A 21,842-nucleotide genomic window follows, 5' to 3' on the forward strand; every position below is an offset into this window, starting at 1 on the left:
GTAGATGTGGACACCTCTGGGCAGCAGCCACCTCCTGAGGCGGCCAGTCTGTGATGGGGTAGCTTCGACTGTTAGGAAGTTCGTCAGATGCCACTGAAGCTTACTAGAGCTTTTGCCAACCTGTCTCCACTCTGTTATCTCGCGTCTTCTAGACAAATTCAAACTTCCCCCCTATTTCCCACTATTTCAAATAGTTAAAAGCGGCTATTGTCTTTGCCTCCTTCCATTTGTTTTTCTACTTCCGACAGAACGATTCTTGGTTCTTCCCGCTTTTCTTCATCGGTCACGATTTCTGGACGCTTCATCGCCATGACTGTTACCTTCAAAGTCCCTTTGGTAGAATATCTGCCATATTCTGTCATTTTATCAGCTTCTCTGCTCCTTACGAATGAGGACAAGCTAGCAGATTTTAAGTTTACCGCCAGCCCTGTCTCCTTTACTCTCACAAACCCCACAAATACAGGAGCCGCAGGTCAGTGGGACCCGTGATTATGAAACTGGAACTCCAAGAAGCAGCAGCAGAACAGACTAGAAATTATATACACTGGAGGGAACTTTTTCAAGGAGGGTATTATCAAGAAGAGAAAAAAAAGGGATACTTTCTACCACCTCAGCCAATGCTTGTTGAGCCATTTCCACTGCTGTTATGACTCCCGTTTTCGACGTTAAGCTTTTGCAAAAAATCCAATAAATAACAGTAATTGTAACCGTATTCAAACTTTAATATTCAACCTAACAGAATAAGCAAATATTTGCACTTCGATTTCCTTTGCACAAGGAAGTTATGTTGTCCCGTCGCTCATCAAAGAGTGAATCAGAGGGTGAGCCTGAGTCCAAGCACCTGACCCCACTTTTCTCCATCCTACCACATTCCCTTCTGCTCCCAAATGAGCCATTTAAGAATTATGGGGTCACAGAGCAATATATCATTTCTTCTTTTAAAAACAACTACAATATGGGCTGGCCAAAAGAAGAACACATCTGGATGCCATTGCTGACTAAGGCAGCAGTGAGTCCAAAATTCCCAAGTCCACCGGGGTGGAAACCAATGGGACAGTCACAGGTCCTCACCATTTTTGTCCCCTGCCTCCATGTATTTGGCCACAAAGCTTGCAGAGATTCACATGAATCCTACACCCAGCCTGGATGGGAGGGAGACGAAAAGGGGTAAGGCATTTTTATTGGCTTACTTTTTCAGACTCCCGCCAACACTTCAGGATGAATATGTGAGCGTAGATGTCCTCCACACAGATCCAGCTGGAGAGGCTCAAGGTCGTGTCTGTCCACACCCAGTCCATCACAGCCCTCAGCTCAGTCAGAAAGGGAACGAGGCGGAACCTGCCAGAAACCACATCTTGCTAGAGAGGCAGTTGTGGGGTGGCCCCCGTCATCCTCCCAACCCCGGGAGCTCATGTAGTTCCTTATTGTTTTAGCCCCTATGACTTGGGAAAAATTCTCAAGGTGACCCTTATGGTAAAATTAACTTGGAATACAACTGCTTCTCATCTTAAGTCAACGTATGACTTAGTATTTTCCATTCTTTTTTCTATTTTTTTCTTTTTGCTGATGGTCTTAACAAATTAGGATTGCCTTTTAAGTAAGTTTGAAGGTATCCTCTCCCATGTGTCTCATCAAAGTCTTGTGGTTTTCATTGCCCAGACCTTTTCATTTCTTTGGTTAAATTTATTTCTAAGTATTTCATTGTTTTTTGGTGCTATTATGAATGGGATAGTTTTCTTTATTTTTTCTTTTCTGATGTTTTGTTTTTAGCGTATGGAAACACCATTGATTTCTGCATGTTGGTTTTATATCCTGCAACTTTACGATGAATTCGTTGATTACTTACAACTGTGTTTCGGTTGATTCTTTAGGATTTTCTACATTTAAGGTAATATCTTCTGCAAAAAGACCCATCATTTTACATTTTAAAACGTGTATGTGTTTATGTTATGAGAATCTGTCGGTCGCGGGATTATTGAGTCCTGGGGTTTTGCTGTTGAATGAGCTAGGAAAAGTTGTACACCTGATACGTGAAAGCTGAGGGGAGACGAGAGATGTCAGAGGGAGCAGGACATGGGGTTGGGGGCACACAGTAGACTTAGTAGATGGTGGACTGCGTAGCTGCCTCAGGTTAATAAGATTCTGGCCTTACGTTCTCATATTTGGGAATGGGTTGGCGTGGGCTCCTCTCTGGCCTAGGAACTATTCCCTGTTTCTTGACTAACACAGAGCTTCTCCCAGCTGGAGACCTAGGTTCACCCTAGGCTCTTCAGAACAGCTTGGGTTATACTTGGAAATTCTCCCCTAGGCCACTCAGCTCTGCCAAGTGAACACTAATCCAGCCCATTGAAGAAATATCAGGCCATACACAGAGAACACCACTAAGTGACTGATCGAGCACACTCAACACCTCTTCTGTGACTAAGTCACCTGTCGCCAGGTCTGGTACAACCAAGGAGCCAGAGGTGCCATGAGCAGCCTCACCTTCCGGGCTGTGGTATGATCTTCATTGGAACAGAGAGGAGATACTACCAACGAAATTCTTACACGGAAGAGCCGATAGGCCTTGTCTAGTAGCTAACTTACTACCAGGGACAAGGAAGTCATGTGGCATTCAGGTTGACGTTAGGTGGAATAAATGGCCCTCTTCAACGGAGGAACTCATTGTATACGCAAAATTCCAAGGGGATCTTCAAATAGTACAAATGCCGAATTTCTGTTTCATTGTGCCCAGAAATACATTAATACCTAAGGATCATGTATCCCTGGTTTTCATCCTGAAATGTTAGCACAGTAATTATGCAGGATCCAGTAATAGAAAATTAACCCATGTGGATAATTCTAGAACTCTATGCTGACCAGGTGTGTGGCAACTACACCTAGAAAGGCTATTTCAAGAGGTGTATCTGTCTTTTGCCAAAAGTCATAAGAGTTCTGTGATGATCTAATTGCCCCATCAGCCTTTTTTCACCTTCCTGTTTCTTCCCAAGGAAACAAGTGCCTTTCTACTGCCAGCCTCCCCTCTGTGAGTGACTGTGACAACACAGAGTGTCCTTCCTTACCCTTGAAACAAGAAGAGGTTGACATAATTGTAGCTCTTGGTGAGGAAGTTTCCAAGGACTCGCGTTGGGTAGCCACAACGGATTTGGTAGGCAGACAACCCAAAGTAAACACATTTCACAAAGTACCAAAGCTGAGCAACCAGGTTCTGGCTGAATTTCCTAAAGTGCAAAAACATAAAAGTAAAATAATGGAATATTCTTCTGGTATAAGAGCATACCAGTTTAGGATTCAAAAAAAAAAAAAAAAAAGTCGAATTGCCCCTCTGGCATGTAGAGCCAGTTCAGTCAGTTGTAAGGAATTCTCTGCACCTAGTAGTAGATCACTTCGAAGGCAAACAGTAGGGTAAGAAAGTCTCATAATTAAAAACAATTCTACAAATGGTGCCTCCAATGTGTTAGTGCATAATTCAGTTGTTTAGGCCATGAATAAACTAATTTCTTTTTAAGCGAATTTACTAATGAACATTTTCTCACAATGTGAAAGATGCTGCTACCGTGATCCAAATTAAAGTTCATCAAAAAGATGTATTTTTTTTTTTTTACTTCAAAGGACCTGTAATTTGGAAGATGTAGGAGGAGGTATCCTGAGGAATGAATCCCCCCCTTTTTTGCTATCCATCTATAAAGGCAGGTCGTGGATTAACAAAGTTTCCACACCCTTGGTTCCAGTGGTGTTTATAACCTATTGCTTTTGTTCCTTAAGCCATCATGCTCAAGACGTCTGTCTTCATTTGAAGACTTTCCCTAGCTCTGAAAATCTATGATTCCATGATCTAACATTCTTTTCTCCAATGACATCTTCAGCAGTTGAAATGGTGGTCCCTTTTGCCAAGACTTCTGTACCATCTTCCCTGTGTTTAAAGTTAAGAGCAACACTTAAAGCTTCCTCTTTATTCCTCTTTATTTTATGTTTCAGATTCGTCGTCTTAACTTTTAATTCTGACATTAGAAGAAGACATGTGTTATTTTTTTTTTTTAACTGAAAATACTATTTAGTTGACCAGATCTAAGAACCAGCCGGGGATGCACTGGCCCATGTATCTCAGGGACCTAGGGACCTCTACGTGGATCTCAACAACTGGAAATCTTAAAAGTATTTCTTAGAAGTGTCTTCCCCTGTAGAGAAACCAGCTTTGGTATTTCAGGTCCTAATGTGTTAAATACACTTGACCATGATCTAGCACTTGACAAGTTATTAATAAACATATCAGAACTTTACAGAGAGCCAATATCAAGTATTCCTTCCCTCTCCCTTTCTAGGGACTGTCTCTATTGGTGTAATAGTAAGAAAGAACATTCTTTCAGCTTTCCAGGGAAATGTCCTTGGATTTTACAAATAATTTATATGAAAACTGCCTGAGGAAAAATTGTTATCTATCAAAATAATAATCAAAATTACAAAACTGTGGGGCGCCTAGGTGGTTGAGTTGGCTGAGCGTCCGACTTTGGCTTTGGTCATGATCTCACAGCTTGTGAGTTCAAGCCCCACGTCGGGCTCTGTGCTGACAGCTCAGAGCCTGGGGCCTGCTTCGGACTCTGTGTCTCCCTCTCTCTCTGCCTCTAACCCACTCGCATCCTGTCTCTGTCTCTCTTAAAAATAAACATTAAAAAAAAAGTTATAAAACTGTGTTGTCTTCTATCCCTTATAAAAGGACCAACCCATGTTGTGATGAGTACTGGGTGTTGTATGTAAATTTCAAAATCACTAAATCATACATTTGAAACTAATATTACACTGTATGTTATGCTAACTAACTGGAATTTAAATAAAAGCTTGAAAAAATAAATGAACATTTCCCTTCCTTCAACCTTAAAGTGAATCAACTTGGAATAAGTTAATCAGTGGTTCCTGAAGTAATCCTGTTATATCTAATAGGAACATTAAGGTTGTCCCACAGTGAAGGACTTTTTCTTTTGGTGGTCTCTCCATGCTTTATTACTAGCAGCTGGAGTTATGCCTTACTCACCAATCTGTCCCCCACGGCACCAGCCACACAGCACTTTGTAGACTATAGGCAACCACTGAAAGTTTGTGGACTAAATAAATCACGTGCCCACACACAGAAAAAATCACTTATCAGATGAATTATTTAAAATATTGGAGCTTCCTGATGCTGAATATTATAACTGGTAGCCATAATTTTTTTTCTGTGTAGTTTCAACTCCTAATCTGTTCCTTCTCTTATTCTTTTCCTGTTTTGAAAAGGATTTATATAACATAACTATTAATGACTGCTTTCTTTTGCACAGTAATGAGTAAAATTTTTAGCAACAATATCTGGAGGAGGAAAAATGAATCTGGGATGTTAACAAGTGATGGCAGCATGGCTTGAAATGACATGAAATTATATTGTCACTGACATGCTGGCAATGTAGACTCAAGGCTCACCAATCCTAATATATCTTGAATTAAATGTCCAAAAATAAAGATAGGGTAATCCATTGCACTAGGAATGACCATTAGGTGAGGCTCAAAAGTGAGATCCAATGAGACAGAAATGATCTCTGTGGCCATTTTTTTTTTTTTGGTAATATTTATAGAAGCTTTATTTGCAATTGCCAAAGAACTATAAACAACCCCAATGTCCTTCAACTTTTGTATATTTAAACACTCTTTGGAACATTTACATGATAGAATACTACTGACCAACAAAAAATAATTAAGTACTGATATATGCAACAACATGGATGAATGTCAAATATATTATGTCAAGTGAAAAAAGCCAGCCTTAAAAGCCATAGGATGTGTGATCCATTTAAGTGACATTCTGAGAAAGGCAAAATTGTAGGGACAGAAAATGGATGTACCAGAAGCTAGAGGTGAGGGATAAGCCTCTGTCTACAAAGGGCATAGGAGATTTTATATATAACATTATATAATATATATAATATAATTATACTAATTATACTAATATAACATTATATTAGTCTTAGGTGTGCAGCTATGGGCATAGTGTTAGTATTTATCATAGTGCCTCAATCTCTGGAATCCCATCATGTGGTCCTTCCCAGATGGGGATAGGTCTCTGCTTTATTCACGTTAGTGTTATGCCCCTTTTCACCTGGTCTACTGCCCTGGACATAGCAGGTACTCAATAAATGAGAAACTGAGTTGAAGTTTTCATTATTCAGGTATTATAACAAACATTCCAGCTCTATTCGGTTTGCAAGGTATTGTTGCTTAATCCCCAGAACCTGTGAATATATTACCTTTAATTTAAAAAAAAATTTTTTTTGAGAGATTCATTTTTGAGAGACAGAACATGAGTAGGGGAGGGGCAGAGAGACAAGGAGACACAGAATCTGAGGCAGGCTCCAGGCTCTGAGCTGTCAGCACAGAGCCCGATGTGGGGCTCAAGCTCACGAACTGTGAGATGATGACCTGAGCTAAAGGAGGACACTTAACCAACTGAGCCACCCAGGAGCCCCTGTTAACTTTCAAAGAAAAAGAAGGCTTTATAGTTGAGATTAGATTAAGGACCTTGAAGTAGGGAGATCGCCTAGGTTATCCAGGTGGGCTGATTCTAATCAATGAGCTCTTAATGGAAGAAATCTTTCTCAGCTGCGGTCAGAGGGAACCATGATGGTGGAGGAAGGGAAAGAGTGAAGTAATGAGAAGAGGACTCCACTCACTGATGTTGGCTTTGAAGACTGAGGCCGGGCCATGAGCCAAGGAAGGCTAGCACCTCGAGAAGCTAGAAAAGGCGAGGAAAGGGATTCTCCCCTAGAGCCTTTAGAAAGGAATGCAGCCCTGCCTACCCCTTGATTTTAGTCCAGCGTAAGATGATCAATTCATTCTGTTTTAAGCCCTAAGTTTGTGGCAATTTGTTACAGCATCAATTGGAAACTCATACCAGCAGGAATAATCCAACTATTTGGTAATTTGATCCTGCTGAAGGATTCTCCATGGCTTCTCCATTGCCCTATTTCTGGAAACACCAGTCTCTATGAACTTTTCTATCAGGACATGGCAACATCCATGCTCTGGAACTCTGTTCTGGGGATGGAAAAATAAAATCCTTTTCACAACTGCACAACGAATTGTAGGTTGTATTATTTCAAGAAATCTGCTTGGTAGTGAGCACCCCCCCATGGGAGGTGGGGTGTAGCATACAGTAGGGTCAAGAGGTCTGTGATTGGGATCTGGTCTCACCACTAGCCAACTGAGTGACTTTGGGGACACCACTCTTCTGTATGGGTTTTACCTGTCTTCATCTGTGAAGTTAGCAGGTCTAGAAAGCTTTTTAAGGTCCCTTTCATCTCTGAAATTAAGAGTTTCTAGGAAGGCTGGTGGAGAATGCCCATTGATGCTCTTAAATGTCACAGAAATAACATTCATCATCTAACTACCATGGCTTTTGAATGTGGTTTACTTCTCTGAGTTGATATGTATATAGAATTATTTATAGAGAAAAGCGCATTTATTTCACTTTAAAGACTAACAAATAAGATCCACAATGTCCTTGCAAAGTATTTTAACAAAATACTAGTCTTTTAACAAAAAGCTTGCCTTAATCTGAATTATTTTTATCAGCTGAGATATGTTTACTCTCCCCATACGCAGTATAGTGTGAAGGACTTATTTGGCTGCTGGTATTTTTCTGGGTAACAATTCTTTATTGACTTAGTTTTACTTCAGATTCATGGGAAATATCCTAACTCCATTTTTGCTTTTACAATATTTGCATTGTCACCAAAATCAAAAGGTCACACAGCCTAACCATCCAGGTGAGAGTAGACAGGTAGCTGAAGCATTGTCAGGAGAGAGTTGAATTTCCTCGTTAAGAATGCCATTTGAGTCAAGTTATGAACCACATAAGTGAGAGCAGGTTTCATTACTTTCTAGTCACTCTTCGGAAAATGGCATTGGCCAGCCAGATTGCCATGTTATTCACAAGGCTTGGCCGGGAATGACCCTTGAGGTATGATAAAAAGATCAGCTTCTTGTAAAACATGAAGACTTTTAATGATATGTTCATTAAAAAGACCATTCCTATTACATTATATGGGTGCTTCCATGTCCCCTTCTGTTCACCCTTTGTTCCCATAATGTCCTATTTATAGCAGTCTCCCTTGTTTCTCTTTCATTCATTGGCACATCCATTTGTTCATGTGTTTGGCACCGACTCGGTTCCAAGTAGTGTTTCTGGTGGAAGCAACCTGGGAAATCTAAAGGGTGAGGAGGAAGAGTGGGTTGGAGGCAGGAGAGAAGGGCAGTGAACAAGTGGCAGTGGGAGGCAGTGAACACCTCCCATGAGGTGTAGGAGGACATGGCGCCCTCAATATGACTGGACCTTAGAGCTCAAGGAGACAGGGAAAGGCAGCAGACAGCCACCTCCAAGGACCTCACTGGCCCTTTCCCCATTGAACTTGAGGCTGCTCTTTTTATGTCCCACTTTCTCATAGGACATAGTCTGAGAGCCTCTCATTCTCTTAGCAGTGCCTGTAAGACCATCTCTGGTTCATCTCTGTCTACTAAGGGGTAGAGACAATCACAATGGAAAGCCTCTGGTTTTCTCAGATCGCCAAGGTCATCACTTCTCCCACCCTGAAAAACCCGATTTCTATGAATGCGTACGAACACACAATGAAAATGTGTTTGAGGAATCAGTTCACGTTTTGAGCCACACTGAATTTGATAGTGATGAAGATCTCTAACTTTTCCAACCCATGGTGCTGTTCGGCCGTGCCTCTGCCTGTACCTGGTGATTTTGTTGTGGTGATGCGTATGGTATGATAACCTCCTGGAACATATTTGCGTTAAAGTGGGAGCGTGCCTCCGGCTTCCACCTTACCTCTCAGTCACACCAGGCAAGATGAAGAACATCCAGAAGTGAATTCCAAACACAAGAATGACCTGGAAAATGACCTTTCCCAGGACGGTCTTCCTGAGGTATAGTGCTCGGTCCACGACCATGGTTCCAAACTGAATTAGGACCATCACCAAAAAAGGCCCAGGGACCTGGTCCTCTGACAGCGAAGAGGTGATGTCTGCTGCTGCTGAGTGTTTCTGGGAAGGAAACAACAGGTTTAGGCACGAGTGGCACTTCACAGGACAGCATCACTCTTACTCGTTAGAAGTGTGGTGGCCTTCACCCCCCAACCTACCCCAAAGGCCCAGAAGCCAAAGACGATGATGACAAAGTCAACAGTGTCAGCCAGGAACATGAGCACATACACATCGGTCACAGCACTGTAGTCTGGATGGATGAGGTTGTAGAAGAACTGTCTGATGGGCACATATATTTGCAAAGTCCTGCAAAACAGAGACCCCAGCACTTGCTTCAGGAGGGGCAGGATGGGAGGGATGACCGGGTATTTCCATCATTCCATTCCTCCGTATCCCTCTCTCCCAGCAGGTCACACCTCCCTTTTCAGCCCCAGCAGAGCACGGTGTGGGGTGGGGAAGCTTCTGCTCTAATGGCAAGTGCAGACACATTCAAGTGCCTTCCTTGGCACTCTGCCTCCTTGTGCTGATGAGACCACAGGCCTCCTCTGTTGTTCGAAGCACAAGAGAATGGTCGAAAGCCCCAGAAATGAGGTGTTGGGTTTGTCACCTGATTCAATTACTCCCTGCCTGTGAGCCCCTGAGCATGCTACTTACTTCTCTGTGTTTTTGTTTCCTCTGTTGTAAAACCCCACAGGGCTGGGGTGAGAATTAGATGGGACTACATAACGGTGCTTAGACCTGGAGTCTGACCTGAGCACCCTGTACACATTAGGTAGCCCCTGCTCCTCCCCTTTATGGGTCCTGTGCCCCTTCTGATTCCTAAATAGTGCCCTGGGCTTTTGACTACATCTTGTTCTGTCCAGCCTCTGCTCTGTCTTCCTTGTTTTCTGGGTTCTGCCTTCAATTCAAGGCCATGTTCACGTTGGATGGCCCGCCTGGTCTCAGAGGCCACATTCAAGGCCAGCCTTGCCGAACCTCCTCCATTCCCATTGCTTGTCTACTGCCTGTCAAGGTCCCTGGCACTGGAGGAGGGGCTCATGCATTTTGCTAGAGACCAGCTGTGTGCCAGTGAACCTCAGTTTCCCCTCTCCAGGATGAGAGTGTTTCTCTAACCTTCCAACTTTGAAATCATACACCTCTCTGTCTAGGTGGGATTTAGCATGATGATGCTTGGAAATACATACTATGAATCCTTGAAATTACTTATTCTATTCAAATAAGAAAACTATGTTTATAAATGTAATGGATATAAAAATGAATCACACTGAGAAGTGATTTTTAAAAACAATACATTACCTCACACAAAAAGACAGGAAAATAACATGTTGGTGAGGAAGTGGAGAGAAGGGAACCCTCGTGCACCGTTGGTGGGAATGCAAATTGGTGCAGTCACTGTGGAAAACAGTATGAAGGCTCCCCTCCAAAATTAAAAAATAGAACTATAATATGATACAGCAATTCTACTTCTGGGCATTTATCTGAAGGAAATGAAAACACTAACTCAAAAAGATCTCTGCACACCAGGTTCAGTGCAGCATTATTTATCATAGCCAACTCATGGCCCCCAAGTGTCCCTCAATGGATGAATGGATAAAAAAAATGTGTGTGTGTGTTTGCACAGTGGTATATAATGAAGTATATATATTATTGGGATGAATACACACACACACACACACACACACACACACACACACACGGAACAAGCCTGAGAAAGTCAAATAACATATGATATCACTAATACGTGGAATCTAAAAAAAAAAAAAAAGAAGAACCCACACTCAGAGATACAGAGAACAAATAGGTGATTGTCATGAAGGAGGGTTGGGCAAAAGGGTGAAGGGGGTCAAAGCATACAAAGTTCCAGTTATAAAGTTAGTCCTGGGTGCACAGCATGGTGACTGCAGTTAATAATCCTGCACTTTACATTTCATTAAAAAAATTTTTTTTAAGTTTGTTTATTTTGAGAGACAGAGAGAGCAGAGGAGGGGCAGAGAAGAGAGGGAGAGAGAGAAACCCAAGCAGGCTCCGTGCTGTCAGCGAGGAGCCCGATGTGGGGCCTGAACTCATGAGCCGTGAGATTATGACCTGAGCCAAAACCAAGAGTCAGACGCTTAGCCAACTGAGCCACCCAGGTGCCCCGTGTACTTCACAGTACAAAGCTGCTAGGAGAGTAAATCTTAAAAGGTCTCATCATAAGAAAAAATCTGTAACTACAGGTGGTGATGAATGTTGACTATTGTGATCATCCCACAACGTATACATCTATCAAATCATTATATTGTATGCCTGAACTTAATTTATATGTCAATTACATCTCCATTAAGAACAATACAATAACAAGTCATTTTCTTATGCCTTAAGCAGATGATGTTTGTGATATGAGAGGTAACTTCGCTGCTCTGCACCCCTGGTTTACATGAAATAATTGATATCAGCTCCCTGACGCTAAAATAAAACATCCCACACCAAGTGTCTTCATGGACTCACTTCTTTATGGTAAATGCTTTTGCTTTGATTAAATGTTCTTGAAGCTTTTCCATATAAAGTTCCCTTTTACTTTTCTGCTTGATGCTCAAAACACTGCTTCCTTTTTGACTGCTGTTTCGGGTGCTTGTGCTGCCTAGAGACAGAAAAAAACCAAGATGTGCTGAGTTACAGGTTTGTTGACATAAACACCACAGAAGCCCCTGGAACCCACAGAGCAGAGGATGGCTTGAAGCAGATTGAGAGGGTGACTATATACGATGGACTGTAAGAATAGTGACTGGGGATTTGCAATCTGCAGTTTCAACTCTGCCTCCACAGTGAAATGTATTTGGGTTTCTACACCCAACACTGGCTCCTTCTGGGGTTGTTAGGCCATCTTTTTTTTTTTTTTAAGTTTATTTATTTATTTTGAGGGAGAGAGAGAGAGAGAGAGAGAGGGAGCTCAAGCAGGGGTGGGGCAGAGAAAGGGCACAAGAGAGAATCCTGAGCAGGCTCCATTCTACCAGTGCAGAGCCTGACATGGGGCTCAAACCCATGAACCCAGAGATCAAGACCTGAGCCGAAACCAAGAGTTGGATGCTTAACAGACTGAGCCACCCAGGCGCCCCTGTTATATGATCTTTATTCCAGGAAGAAATAGATTGGAAGAATAGTTTTTATCGTGCTAAACAGGGTCCCAGGTTGTGGGTTTTCCAGATTGGGTCCATGCCCCATGGACCAGATAACATATGGTCCAGATTTCTCTAACTGTGAAACGAATATGGATGGCTGCTGGTGCCTGCCTGAAAAGTGTATTCTGAAGATGAATACACGGGTGTTTGGAAAGGTTCAGGCAGGAGCACTATAAATACAAAAACCCAATTTCTCCAAGAGTGGAAACTGGAGAGCTTATCTATCTGCTGATAATACCCAACTATTTAGTTAGAAATTAACTAGCTTAGGAAATAAATAGGTGGTTTTGCTAAAAGTTTCCACTGATAAAATCTAAAAAATATTTTCAAAATAAATTGTGATTTATAGCATTCTGGACACACCCTGAAATATCTCATATCTCTGGATATGATTTAAAAACTAGCATGTGCCCAGCACTTACTATACGAGGCAGTGTGCTGGCCACTTTTCATAACGACCCCACATCCTCGTCCTGGGAAGGAATCAGATGTTTTAAAGAACGATATGGCTGCCCCAGGTCACACAGTTGAGCTACGAACTGAACTTGAGCCTGTGATGTCAAAGCACTTTCTTCTCACATCACTACATCTGTCTCCTTGAGAGCACCCCGTAAACGCCCCTGCCCAAGACCCAGACCCACTGGCACCGGAACAACCAGAAAACTCAGAGTTTTTCCAGCCTAAGGAAATCATGCGACAGATACCTCTTTTGGATCTATTGGAAGAAAAGCTGGATCTGGGAGATATCTGGGAGCTACTGCCCGATCGCTTCCTCCGGATGGCCGTGGGCTGCTCCGGGAAGGACACGTGCACCGACTCCGCTGACGCGGCCAGGTTGATGGATTTCAGAGAATCAGAGGAGGCTCTCCTGCCACGACTGAGGGACAGCTCATCATCCGACTCTTCCTTGTCTGTGCCACTGTCGGTGATGTCATCTTCATCCCATAAGCCGTGGCACTGAGAAAGCATAAGGGACAACTCAGACGGCCATTCCCGGTGAGGTAGCATCGCATCCCCCACGATTAGAAAGCCAAATGTGAAATACGGTGACTGTGGCTGTGATATTGCATCATAAAACTGACATATGCTAGATAGTTAGAATTTAAATGTTCTCACAAAAAAGAAAGAAAGAAAAAGAAGAAAGAGAGAAAGAAAGAAAGAAAGAAAGAAAGAAAGAGAAAGAAAGAAAGAAAGAAAGAAAGAAAGAAAGAAAGAAAGAAAGGAAGGGAGAGAGGGAGGGAGGGAGGAAGGAAGGAAGGAAGGAAGGAAGGAAGGAAGGAAGGAAGCAGGGTGGGGGATGGGAGGAAGGGAGGAAAAAAATAATGAAAAAGAAAACAGATATATACGGGAGGCGATGGGAACTAATGAACCCTATGGAGATGATCCTTTCACTGTGTCTACGTAAAACACATCACCACAATGTATACGCTTTAAATATATTACAATTATTTTTGTCACTCATACTGCAATAAAGCAGAAAAAGGATTGGAAAATGAAGGGACTCTAGGAAAGCTTATTATCTAGATGTTTATGATAGTCCCAGAGAGCGGGGACGGGCTGGTGCAGGTCGTGAGTTTGGCTAACTAATTGACATGGATGCAGATCATGTCTGGCAGATGGGGTAAAGGCGAAGTTATAATCACTTAACTTGTTCCTGAGGGAAAGCACTTTCTAGAACATATTTCTCTGTGTTTACAAGTAGCATTTTAAATATCAGTGGGGGAATTTAGCCCCACCGTCCATGTTCACCAAACACCTACACTTGAATGCAAATGCTGTGTCTCCCTGAACACGGTAAGCTGTGAACCCCTGCATCACCCACGGCTGGGTCAGGAACAGAGCTGCAAATACTCTACTCAAAAAATGTTGGCCCACATATGAGACAGAGATTGTGATGCACTCTGTAGAGCCTGCATTTTGCTTCAAAGAAATGGGCAAAAGGGGCTGGTAGGACAGCAGGAGGAAGGATAGCAGGAGAGGCTGAGAAAAACCAGGGGTCTTGCTGGTGCAAGAGGTTACCTGGACAGCAAATCCACCTTACAAAGACCTTGCTGCCATTTCTTGAAGCTCCCCAGGGAGCCCACTGCCTCCTGAGTGCCCAGACTGCCAGGCTATGCATTTATTCCCCAGGAGCTCACCCAGTCCTCCCTCTGACACATGCTGTAGAGGATAAGACCTCCAGTCCAATTTGCCAAAATTCAGTTGGTCAAAAAATAACTTGGAGCATGATCAACTCATTAAAAGACAATGTCACCTAAAATACAGATTATTCTTTTATTTTTAATTTTTTAAAGTCTATTTATTTATTTTGAGGTGGGGAGGGGCAGAGAGAAGGGGAGAGAGAAAATCTGAAGCAGGCTTCATGCCCAGTGTGGAGCCTGACGTGGGGCCTGATCCCATAAACCATGAGATCATGATCTGCACCAAAATCAAGAGTCTGACACTTAACTGACTGAGCCACCCAGGCGTCCCTATTCTTAAATATTAATAGGTATATTATTTCAAAAAGAAAAGTCAGTGGATGCATTCTTGAAAACATAACAAACATTCTAGATTTTCCTAATGGGATTTTCCAACTTATACTGATTCCTTTTACATCATTTTTTTTTCTTTTAAATCGTTTTAAAAGTTGTTTTCTCTTTGGCCAACATTGGAACATGTTTAGATTCTTTTACTACTTTCATAGTAGTGTATTTGTTAGTGAATTCTTCCAATTATTTATAAGATCTATAGCAATTCATACCAAATAGGATAGTTTTAACCACATTTGAAATTTCCACATAGTTTGAACTGTTTGGTTTCCTAGATTTCCAAAGCTGTAGGGTAGTTTTGTCTCCTTATGAAGAGATTTGTTATTCTAAAAATGATTTTTCGTATCATTAGCCGAAATTTCAGCATAAGAGTGCCTCAAATACATTCACCATAGATATGAAATTTTCTAAGAAACCAGAGTAAGTATATCAATAGGAAACGCCAAAATTTTGTTTATTCTATGTTTTAAATATTCAACTGTAGCTGCTAAACCACTGAAATATTAATGAGAAGGCAGCAAAATGCCTAAAGGTTTATATATACATTTTTGAAATGATGTGAAAAAGGATACAAGTTGCAAGAGAGTTGTGAAGTGACCAAATTTATACAATCATGTCTTTTTTGTTTTAAACGGAGGTGTAGTTGACATACAACATAATACTACCATGTCTTAAATGCAGAAATTTAAACTTCAATTTCTAGAACTGAAAACATAATGTTAACACATTTGTTAATATATTCATAACAAGAATTAGTAAACTGCATGAATTCAGGTAATTTATCAGAAGAACTAGAAAATTCAGGCAAACTCAGTTTTGGCTAAGTGGTTTCCTTGGATAACATACCTTTGCAAGGTTATGCATTTTCTCTAACATAATTCCCACAAATATGGATAATTATGATATGTTCATAATGGAAGTAGAAATATGGGGGAATTCTCTTCCAAGTTTGTTACAGTTTCCCTTATTGAGCCCCATATGCCTTGGCCTCATCGCCAATCGTAATGTTCAGGTTCTCCAGGGGTATCACCCGGGGCTGCAATGATCAACATGACCCGGTTAAGTGTTAACGTGCAGTACCTTCAAAATGGACCGATGGAAGAAAAGAGCCAAGAGCTGAATGAGATCATAAAGGACGTAGCCTTCTTTCTTCTCCACTCCTATGATATTCGGTGGGTGGAAAGGTTTATCTTTGTTCAATTCCACGTTCTTGTTCCAGGGAAAGAAGCCAAATTGGAAGAAATACTTGACCACAATTGCCACCTATATGCAGATGATGGAAATAATAAAAAAAATCACTCCTTTTAAGAATGGTTCTATATGAAAAATAGTGATATAAAAGCTAAGAAAAAGATCATTTCACAGTTTTGGTGATAAGATCACACACAATGATGTGGAAAAATAACATTATCATCCGTACATGGACTGCAGATACATCAGAGCCGGCCAGGTTACTCACGGCACCTACTTATGAGTTTTTCTATTTTTCAGGACTTGGCTAGTTTATACTGATTTAATAAGGTTTCATTACTCAGCTATTAAGATATGGTAACGAGGACAAACTTGAACAAAAAGAATTCTATATTTTACATATTGCTTTCATTTGTAATCTTCCTGAGCATCTCAGGCAGTTTTGATGCCTATTTTCATCTTCCTCTGACCTCTTTGTTCTCACCGTTAAAACAAATTTTTTTTAATGTTTTATTTTTCAGAGGCAGAGGGGGTAGAGCGTGAGTGGGGGAGGGGCAGAGACAGAGGGAGACGCAGGTTCTGAAGCAGGCTCCAGGCTCTGCACTGTCAGCAGAGTCCGATGCAGGGCTCGAACTCACGAACCGCGAGCTCATGACCTGTGCCGAAGTCAGATACTTAACCGACTGAGCCACCCAGGTGCCCCTGTTCTCACCATTTCGTTGCTCCCTGGAAGTTCTCCTCAAGAAGAAATAAAAAGAAATAAAAACTTGCCGGTTGTGGTGACTAGTTAAGGGTACAAATGTTGGGGAGAAGCGGTCTGTGACAAAGATACATGAGAAAATTGACAGGCCTCATCTAAACATCCCTCTGACAGCTGGGTCACCGGGAGTTAATTGCAATTCATGCAATTCATCCATAAAAAATATTTTTCGAAGTCCTCTTCCGACCTAGAGTCACTTTACCCTCCTCCCGTCTCTCTCCTTCTTATAGCCAAGCTTCTGCAAAGAACAGTCCTGTGTTTCTGACCATGCTGAGCAGCACTGCCACAAACGGATGCCAGAGCAGATACCTGAAGACTATCTTTGCCTCTTTCCTTCTCACTCGCACCCCCAACCCGTTTGGGTCACTTACTAAGACTCCTCATTTACCCCATTCATCTTCAGCCTCGTGGCCATTGGGTCAGTTCACATCCCATGACCTCTCAGCGACGTTTCAAAAACTTTCATACCAACGGGAGAAAGTCCCGAGCATACACCCTGTTGACATTCCCAAGAGCCTACTACCGTGCTCTCCACTCACGGCCTGCCTCCCAGCCATCACAAGCCATGTGTCATTCTGGGCACACGTCAGAGTGTCTATACCTTTGTTTGACCCTTTGCTTTTTGTCCTTTGATGACCTTACACTCATCCGTTAAGACTCAGTTCTAAGTTGTCTTCTACTGAGAAGATGCTATGATGGCCTCTCTCCACACCACCCAGGCTGCACGAGGCACAGACCATATCCGTATTTCTTGTATGCTCTCTAATGCGGTTTTGTGTTGTACTGTAGGGCAATTCTTTGTTTACATCCTATGTGTTCACCATATTGGTTTGTGAGCCATTGAGAAACAGAAACAACTTTTTTTTAAATAAGTTTTTTTATTAAATTTATTGTCCTCTTCTTATGCTTGGCATAGTTCCTGGGTTTTGGTGCATAGTCTAACTTGTAGAGTGAATTAACATCACCTCAATCTTCTACTTCCTCCCTTCTTGGTGTGACAGAGAAAATGGGGAACCCCAATTTAACTTAACTAGGAAGATTTCATTTTATGATGAAATAACGTAAGTAGCTCTTGTTCCCTTCTCTAAATTTTTAGAGAATTTCCTTCTTCCTTCACTTCTACATTAGAAACTCCCTTCCTTCACTTCTAGGTTAGAAATTCCCTCACCTCCGTACAGAGGTGGTACAGAGAATGGACCCATTCCCCAACTAGGGGGTCATTTATGTCCCGGATCACAAAGTTTATGTGATGGAAGTAAGACTTAAAAATGATTATTTTGGCAAGATCGTGACAGACAGTCTACTTAAAGTGATAGCTAGGTAGTTGGCTTTCCACCTTCTATAAGTATTTAAATATATTTAAATAATTACTATGGAAATAAGATACATGATACTTTACACTGATACTTTCGAGATGCTTTGATAAAAGCTTTGCTTTATTTTACTGGTGAATTACCTATAAACCTACAAAATTTCTGGAATCTCAATGTACATCCATCATGAATTCCATCCTTTAAGAAGCAACCACAGTACCAATGTTAGTGAAAACTTTCCTTTATGAGCCAGGTAAGAAAATTCGCCTTCTTCAAAGACCTCAGAACACAAAGAACTACAATAACCCAAGGAAAAAAAGGCTATTGAGCCTCCCTTTTAATTCCCAATTTTATCGTTGTCATGGGAGTTTGTGACATTGCATATATTTGATGGGGAAGGATAGAAAAACAGGTTCGTATAATTGGGAAGAGTGTCTCCTGTCCCTCACACGTGATGAAAATGAAATGGTAATTTACCCTCGTGTTATTCAGATTTTTAGGTAGGTGCTTATGTGACTTTGTGTTTTTGTGTGTTGAAACTGGCTTTAAGCTTAAAAATGGGAAATATGCATGTTGTATCAAACTATATTCAAATTGCTCACTGTGTTGTTTACTTCAGCATCCATTCACTGGACATCCACTGGCACGAGACACTAATTTCTGCATAAATAACACATTATTTCAGTAGTTCATATCATAGGACAGATGACCAGATTTCAAAAGCCTCCCCCATCACTTGCCAGTTGGGCAGCCTGGGTCAGTTATTTCATCTCGCTAAAGCTGTTTCCTTGTATGTTAAACCAAACGATATTGGTGCCTATCTTGGTGTGGCGTGACCTGTGAAAAGACATGTACAATCGCCAGCACTAAATAACTGTTAGTTAATAGTCATTTGCCTATCTAAGAACATCCATTTACTTGAATGTCCTGCGTGAAACTGTCTGGGAGACAGGGCTGGCCTGCCTCGAGTGAATGCCGCAGGCGATTTATTAGCAATTCCCACTCGAGGCTTACCTCTGTGTAGACAATGGCCATCATCCAGAATCGTCTACTGGGCCTGGGCACAGACAGCATGGCCCAGAGGAAGATCAGAATGGGAAGCACAAGGGTGATCATGGAGGCAGAGACCATGTGGTTGAGGATGATCACAAAATAACACACCATTTCTGAGCGGGCCACCAGAGTGTTGTACATGGCATAGAACAACAGCAAGAACCGGGGTTGGCCAACGTAGAATTTTTCGGACTCTTCCAGCTCGTCATCATGGAACATCCTGTTCAAATAAACAACATGAGAATAAACTCGTCTTCATTTCTCCAAATCACTGATTTCTGCTTTGCATGATCCCTCTTGTCCCTCCCCTCCTTCCCATGTGGCCAGAGTTCTGGCAGAGTCGACCTAATAGCCTACTGGAGGAAGAAATGTGTGCACAAGCGACTATCACGGACGGCTTTGGCTAGTTCTGTGCTTCACGATGGGAGCACTGAACATTGGGTCTGTTTGCTCTGAATGTCCAGGTGGACGGTTGTCCACGGGAGTTTGTCTACCCACAACCTGCGGAACACCCCCCCCCCCCCCAGCACTCTTACTTATTCAGCAGCAGCTCGCTGGCCGTCAGCTCGTGAGTCAGGGGTGGTAAGATGCTGGACTCGAGCCTGTCTGAGCGGCTCTCGTCAGGGCTCACGGCCATGTGGCTCTGGCCTGCAGAGTCGTCCCGCGAGCCGAAGGACAGGCGCTCGAAGCTGACCGCCTTGCTGTAGGAGGGAGGCACCTCCACGTCCCCATCCTCGGTGGAGTAGTGCGGCAGCTCGGCATCTGGGGTGAGGCCGGCCTCCGAGCCCTCCGAGGCCTCCTCCGGCCCCAAGTCCGCGGCCTCCTCCCCTCCCTGATCGGCGTCTTTGGCCACCGCCTCGTCATCCTGCTCGGCCTCCACCTCAGCTATGGTTTCCGTGGTCCCCTGGCGCGAGTACAGCATGGTGCACTGCGTGGGCTCGCTGTCGGGAGAGAGGGAGGGCACACACCCCGCTCTTAGCATCCTCCCGATTCCCGAGACACCTTCCCAACACTCCCCAATACAAACGTCAAGGCGGGCGAGAAAATTACCACCCCGTTCCCTCCCCTGCCCCCACCACCCCGCCCCCGACATTCCATCCACCTGCTTTGTTCCTTCAGAGTATTCATGTCTGGTCTGCAGAGACTGCAAACAGCAGCCTCAAAATGCAAAAGCCCACAGTGCACGCGCACGGTTGAGACCCTGAACAAGTCACACGACATGGCTCAGACGTTGCTAAAGCCACCTATGCACAGAGGTTGTCTAAATCGTATCAAGATTTGCAGCCATGGTTTCCAGTGTTTCTTTTCAAATGGAGACAGTTAGCATAGCATACCTACCGCTATATTAAAGGATGGGGCCTATGGAGACGAAACTTTGCCAGTTTGGGTCCGTGGGTGTTGGCCAGGAGGTACTCTACTCCCAATTTTACGTAATGGGCCCACTCCTACCCATAAGGGGAGGATAGGAATGAGAAAATATTGGCTAAATTAAACAACCTGCATGCTTTATGGAAAAAATGCCTCATTTCTTGGATATCTGCTCCTCCTCCCTATTTTTCCATCCTTTACCTCTTTCTTACTGGTGCTTATTACATATGACTGAATTTTCACCATCTCTCTGGCTCCCAACCATCCCCCGCTGGGTTCTTTGTGTTGCACATGGGAAGGCCTGCCATTTTGTCCTCCCCAGTGCTATGGACCCTCTCCAGTGCTATGGATCCTGCAGGCTGCACCCTCAGGGTGTACCCCTGCTATCTCTGTCCCCAGTGACTGCAACTTATCTTTTCTACTTGTTCCCCATGGAGTATTCATTCTCCCTAAGCTTCCCTACTTATCTCCACCCTCTAGTTTTGGCAACCTGACCATCTCTCTTGTGCCTCTCCTCCTCTGTCCTTTATCTCCTAACTTTCCCTGCCATGTCTGTGTAGGCGACTTTGGAAATGAAAATACAGCAGCCATAATAGTGAAATTCATGGCCTGCCTGTTTTTATTGTCTACTCCAGCCCCTGAAGGGCAGAAAGGCAAAAATGTTTTGGAGATGTGGAATCTGGTAGATAGAGGACCATACTATGTTAGACTCTGAAATTGTACTGTTATCTGAATGGCATATGGTGAGCAGCCTGGGCCCATAAACACAGAGATTCTTAAATATACAGGTCGTACCCACTTTTCTTGTCATGGACGACAGTAGACATGTCAATAAGTGAGTGGATGGGTGGATGGATGGATGGATGGACAGATGAATAGGCCTTGGCAGAGCCCTTCATGGCATCCTGAGACCAAAGAACGTTTATGTGAACCCTTGGTGCCCACTCATGTGTTTATGTTCCCAGGACCTTGGACTTCAGTACGGGACATCGCATGGAAAGCTCTTGGAATGCCAAGGCAAACTGGGTATTTTTCTAGGACTTACCTCCTAGGAAGGCCATGAAATTGATCACCCCAGGCAATTTTCAGAACAGTGGAGCCAACCCCACATCAAGTCTAACTTCCAGCTGGACTCTAACCAATTACAAGCACGTTCTTTATGGTTTTGGATCAGGTCTGGCCCTGAAGGGAGTCAATGAGTCCTGGTACCTTCAGGACAACCGAGTGCAATGGAAGAGAATAAGTTAACACCCCTCTGATTTACCACCGTGCACGGTCAAAACTGAAATTTGTCTTGGTTCGGGTGATTTTTCTGGTGTCACGAGAAGCGCAATGCAGCTGATGTTTCTGTGCCCCCGTGGACCATTCAAAAAGGCAATTCCACAAAGAGCTTTGGGACTGTATATAAATCATTTCATTTCTCAATGAGTATTGTCTTACGGTAGGACTTAATGAG

General features: G+C 42.9%; 1 protein-coding gene and 1 long non-coding RNA gene across 10 annotated transcripts in view; one reads left to right on the plus strand and one right to left on the minus strand.

Annotated features, from left to right (window-relative positions):
- PIEZO2 (piezo type mechanosensitive ion channel component 2) overlaps window positions 1–21,842 on the minus strand; it is a 465,880-nt gene that overhangs the window by 14,449 nt on the left and 429,589 nt on the right. For all 9 annotated transcript variants that reach the window (XM_045041964.1, XM_045041959.1, XM_045041957.1 and 6 more), the window contains 9 exons: window positions 19,555–19,959; window positions 18,980–19,238; window positions 15,782–15,964; window positions 12,875–13,127; window positions 11,500–11,632; window positions 9,171–9,318; window positions 8,858–9,072; window positions 3,063–3,221; window positions 1,191–1,338 (listed from right to left, as the gene is read on the minus strand). In XM_045041964.1, the coding sequence (XP_044897899.1) occupies window positions 1,191–1,338; window positions 3,063–3,221; window positions 8,858–9,072; window positions 9,171–9,318; window positions 11,500–11,632; window positions 12,875–13,127; window positions 15,782–15,964; window positions 18,980–19,238; window positions 19,555–19,959 (1,903 nt within the window). The remainder of the gene's footprint in view (window positions 1–1,190; window positions 1,339–3,062; window positions 3,222–8,857; window positions 9,073–9,170; window positions 9,319–11,499; window positions 11,633–12,874; window positions 13,128–15,781; window positions 15,965–18,979; window positions 19,239–19,554; window positions 19,960–21,842) is intronic.
- LOC123381310 lies at window positions 1,333–4,280 on the plus strand. Its single transcript, XR_006588158.1, has 2 exons — window positions 1,333–1,888; window positions 2,309–4,280. It is a non-coding gene; the product is annotated as an uncharacterized LOC123381310 (long non-coding RNA).

This window comes from Felis catus, chromosome D3 (assembly GCF_018350175.1).
Source record: "Felis catus isolate Fca126 chromosome D3, F.catus_Fca126_mat1.0, whole genome shotgun sequence".
Classification (NCBI taxonomy): Eukaryota; Metazoa; Chordata; class Mammalia; order Carnivora; family Felidae; genus Felis; species Felis catus.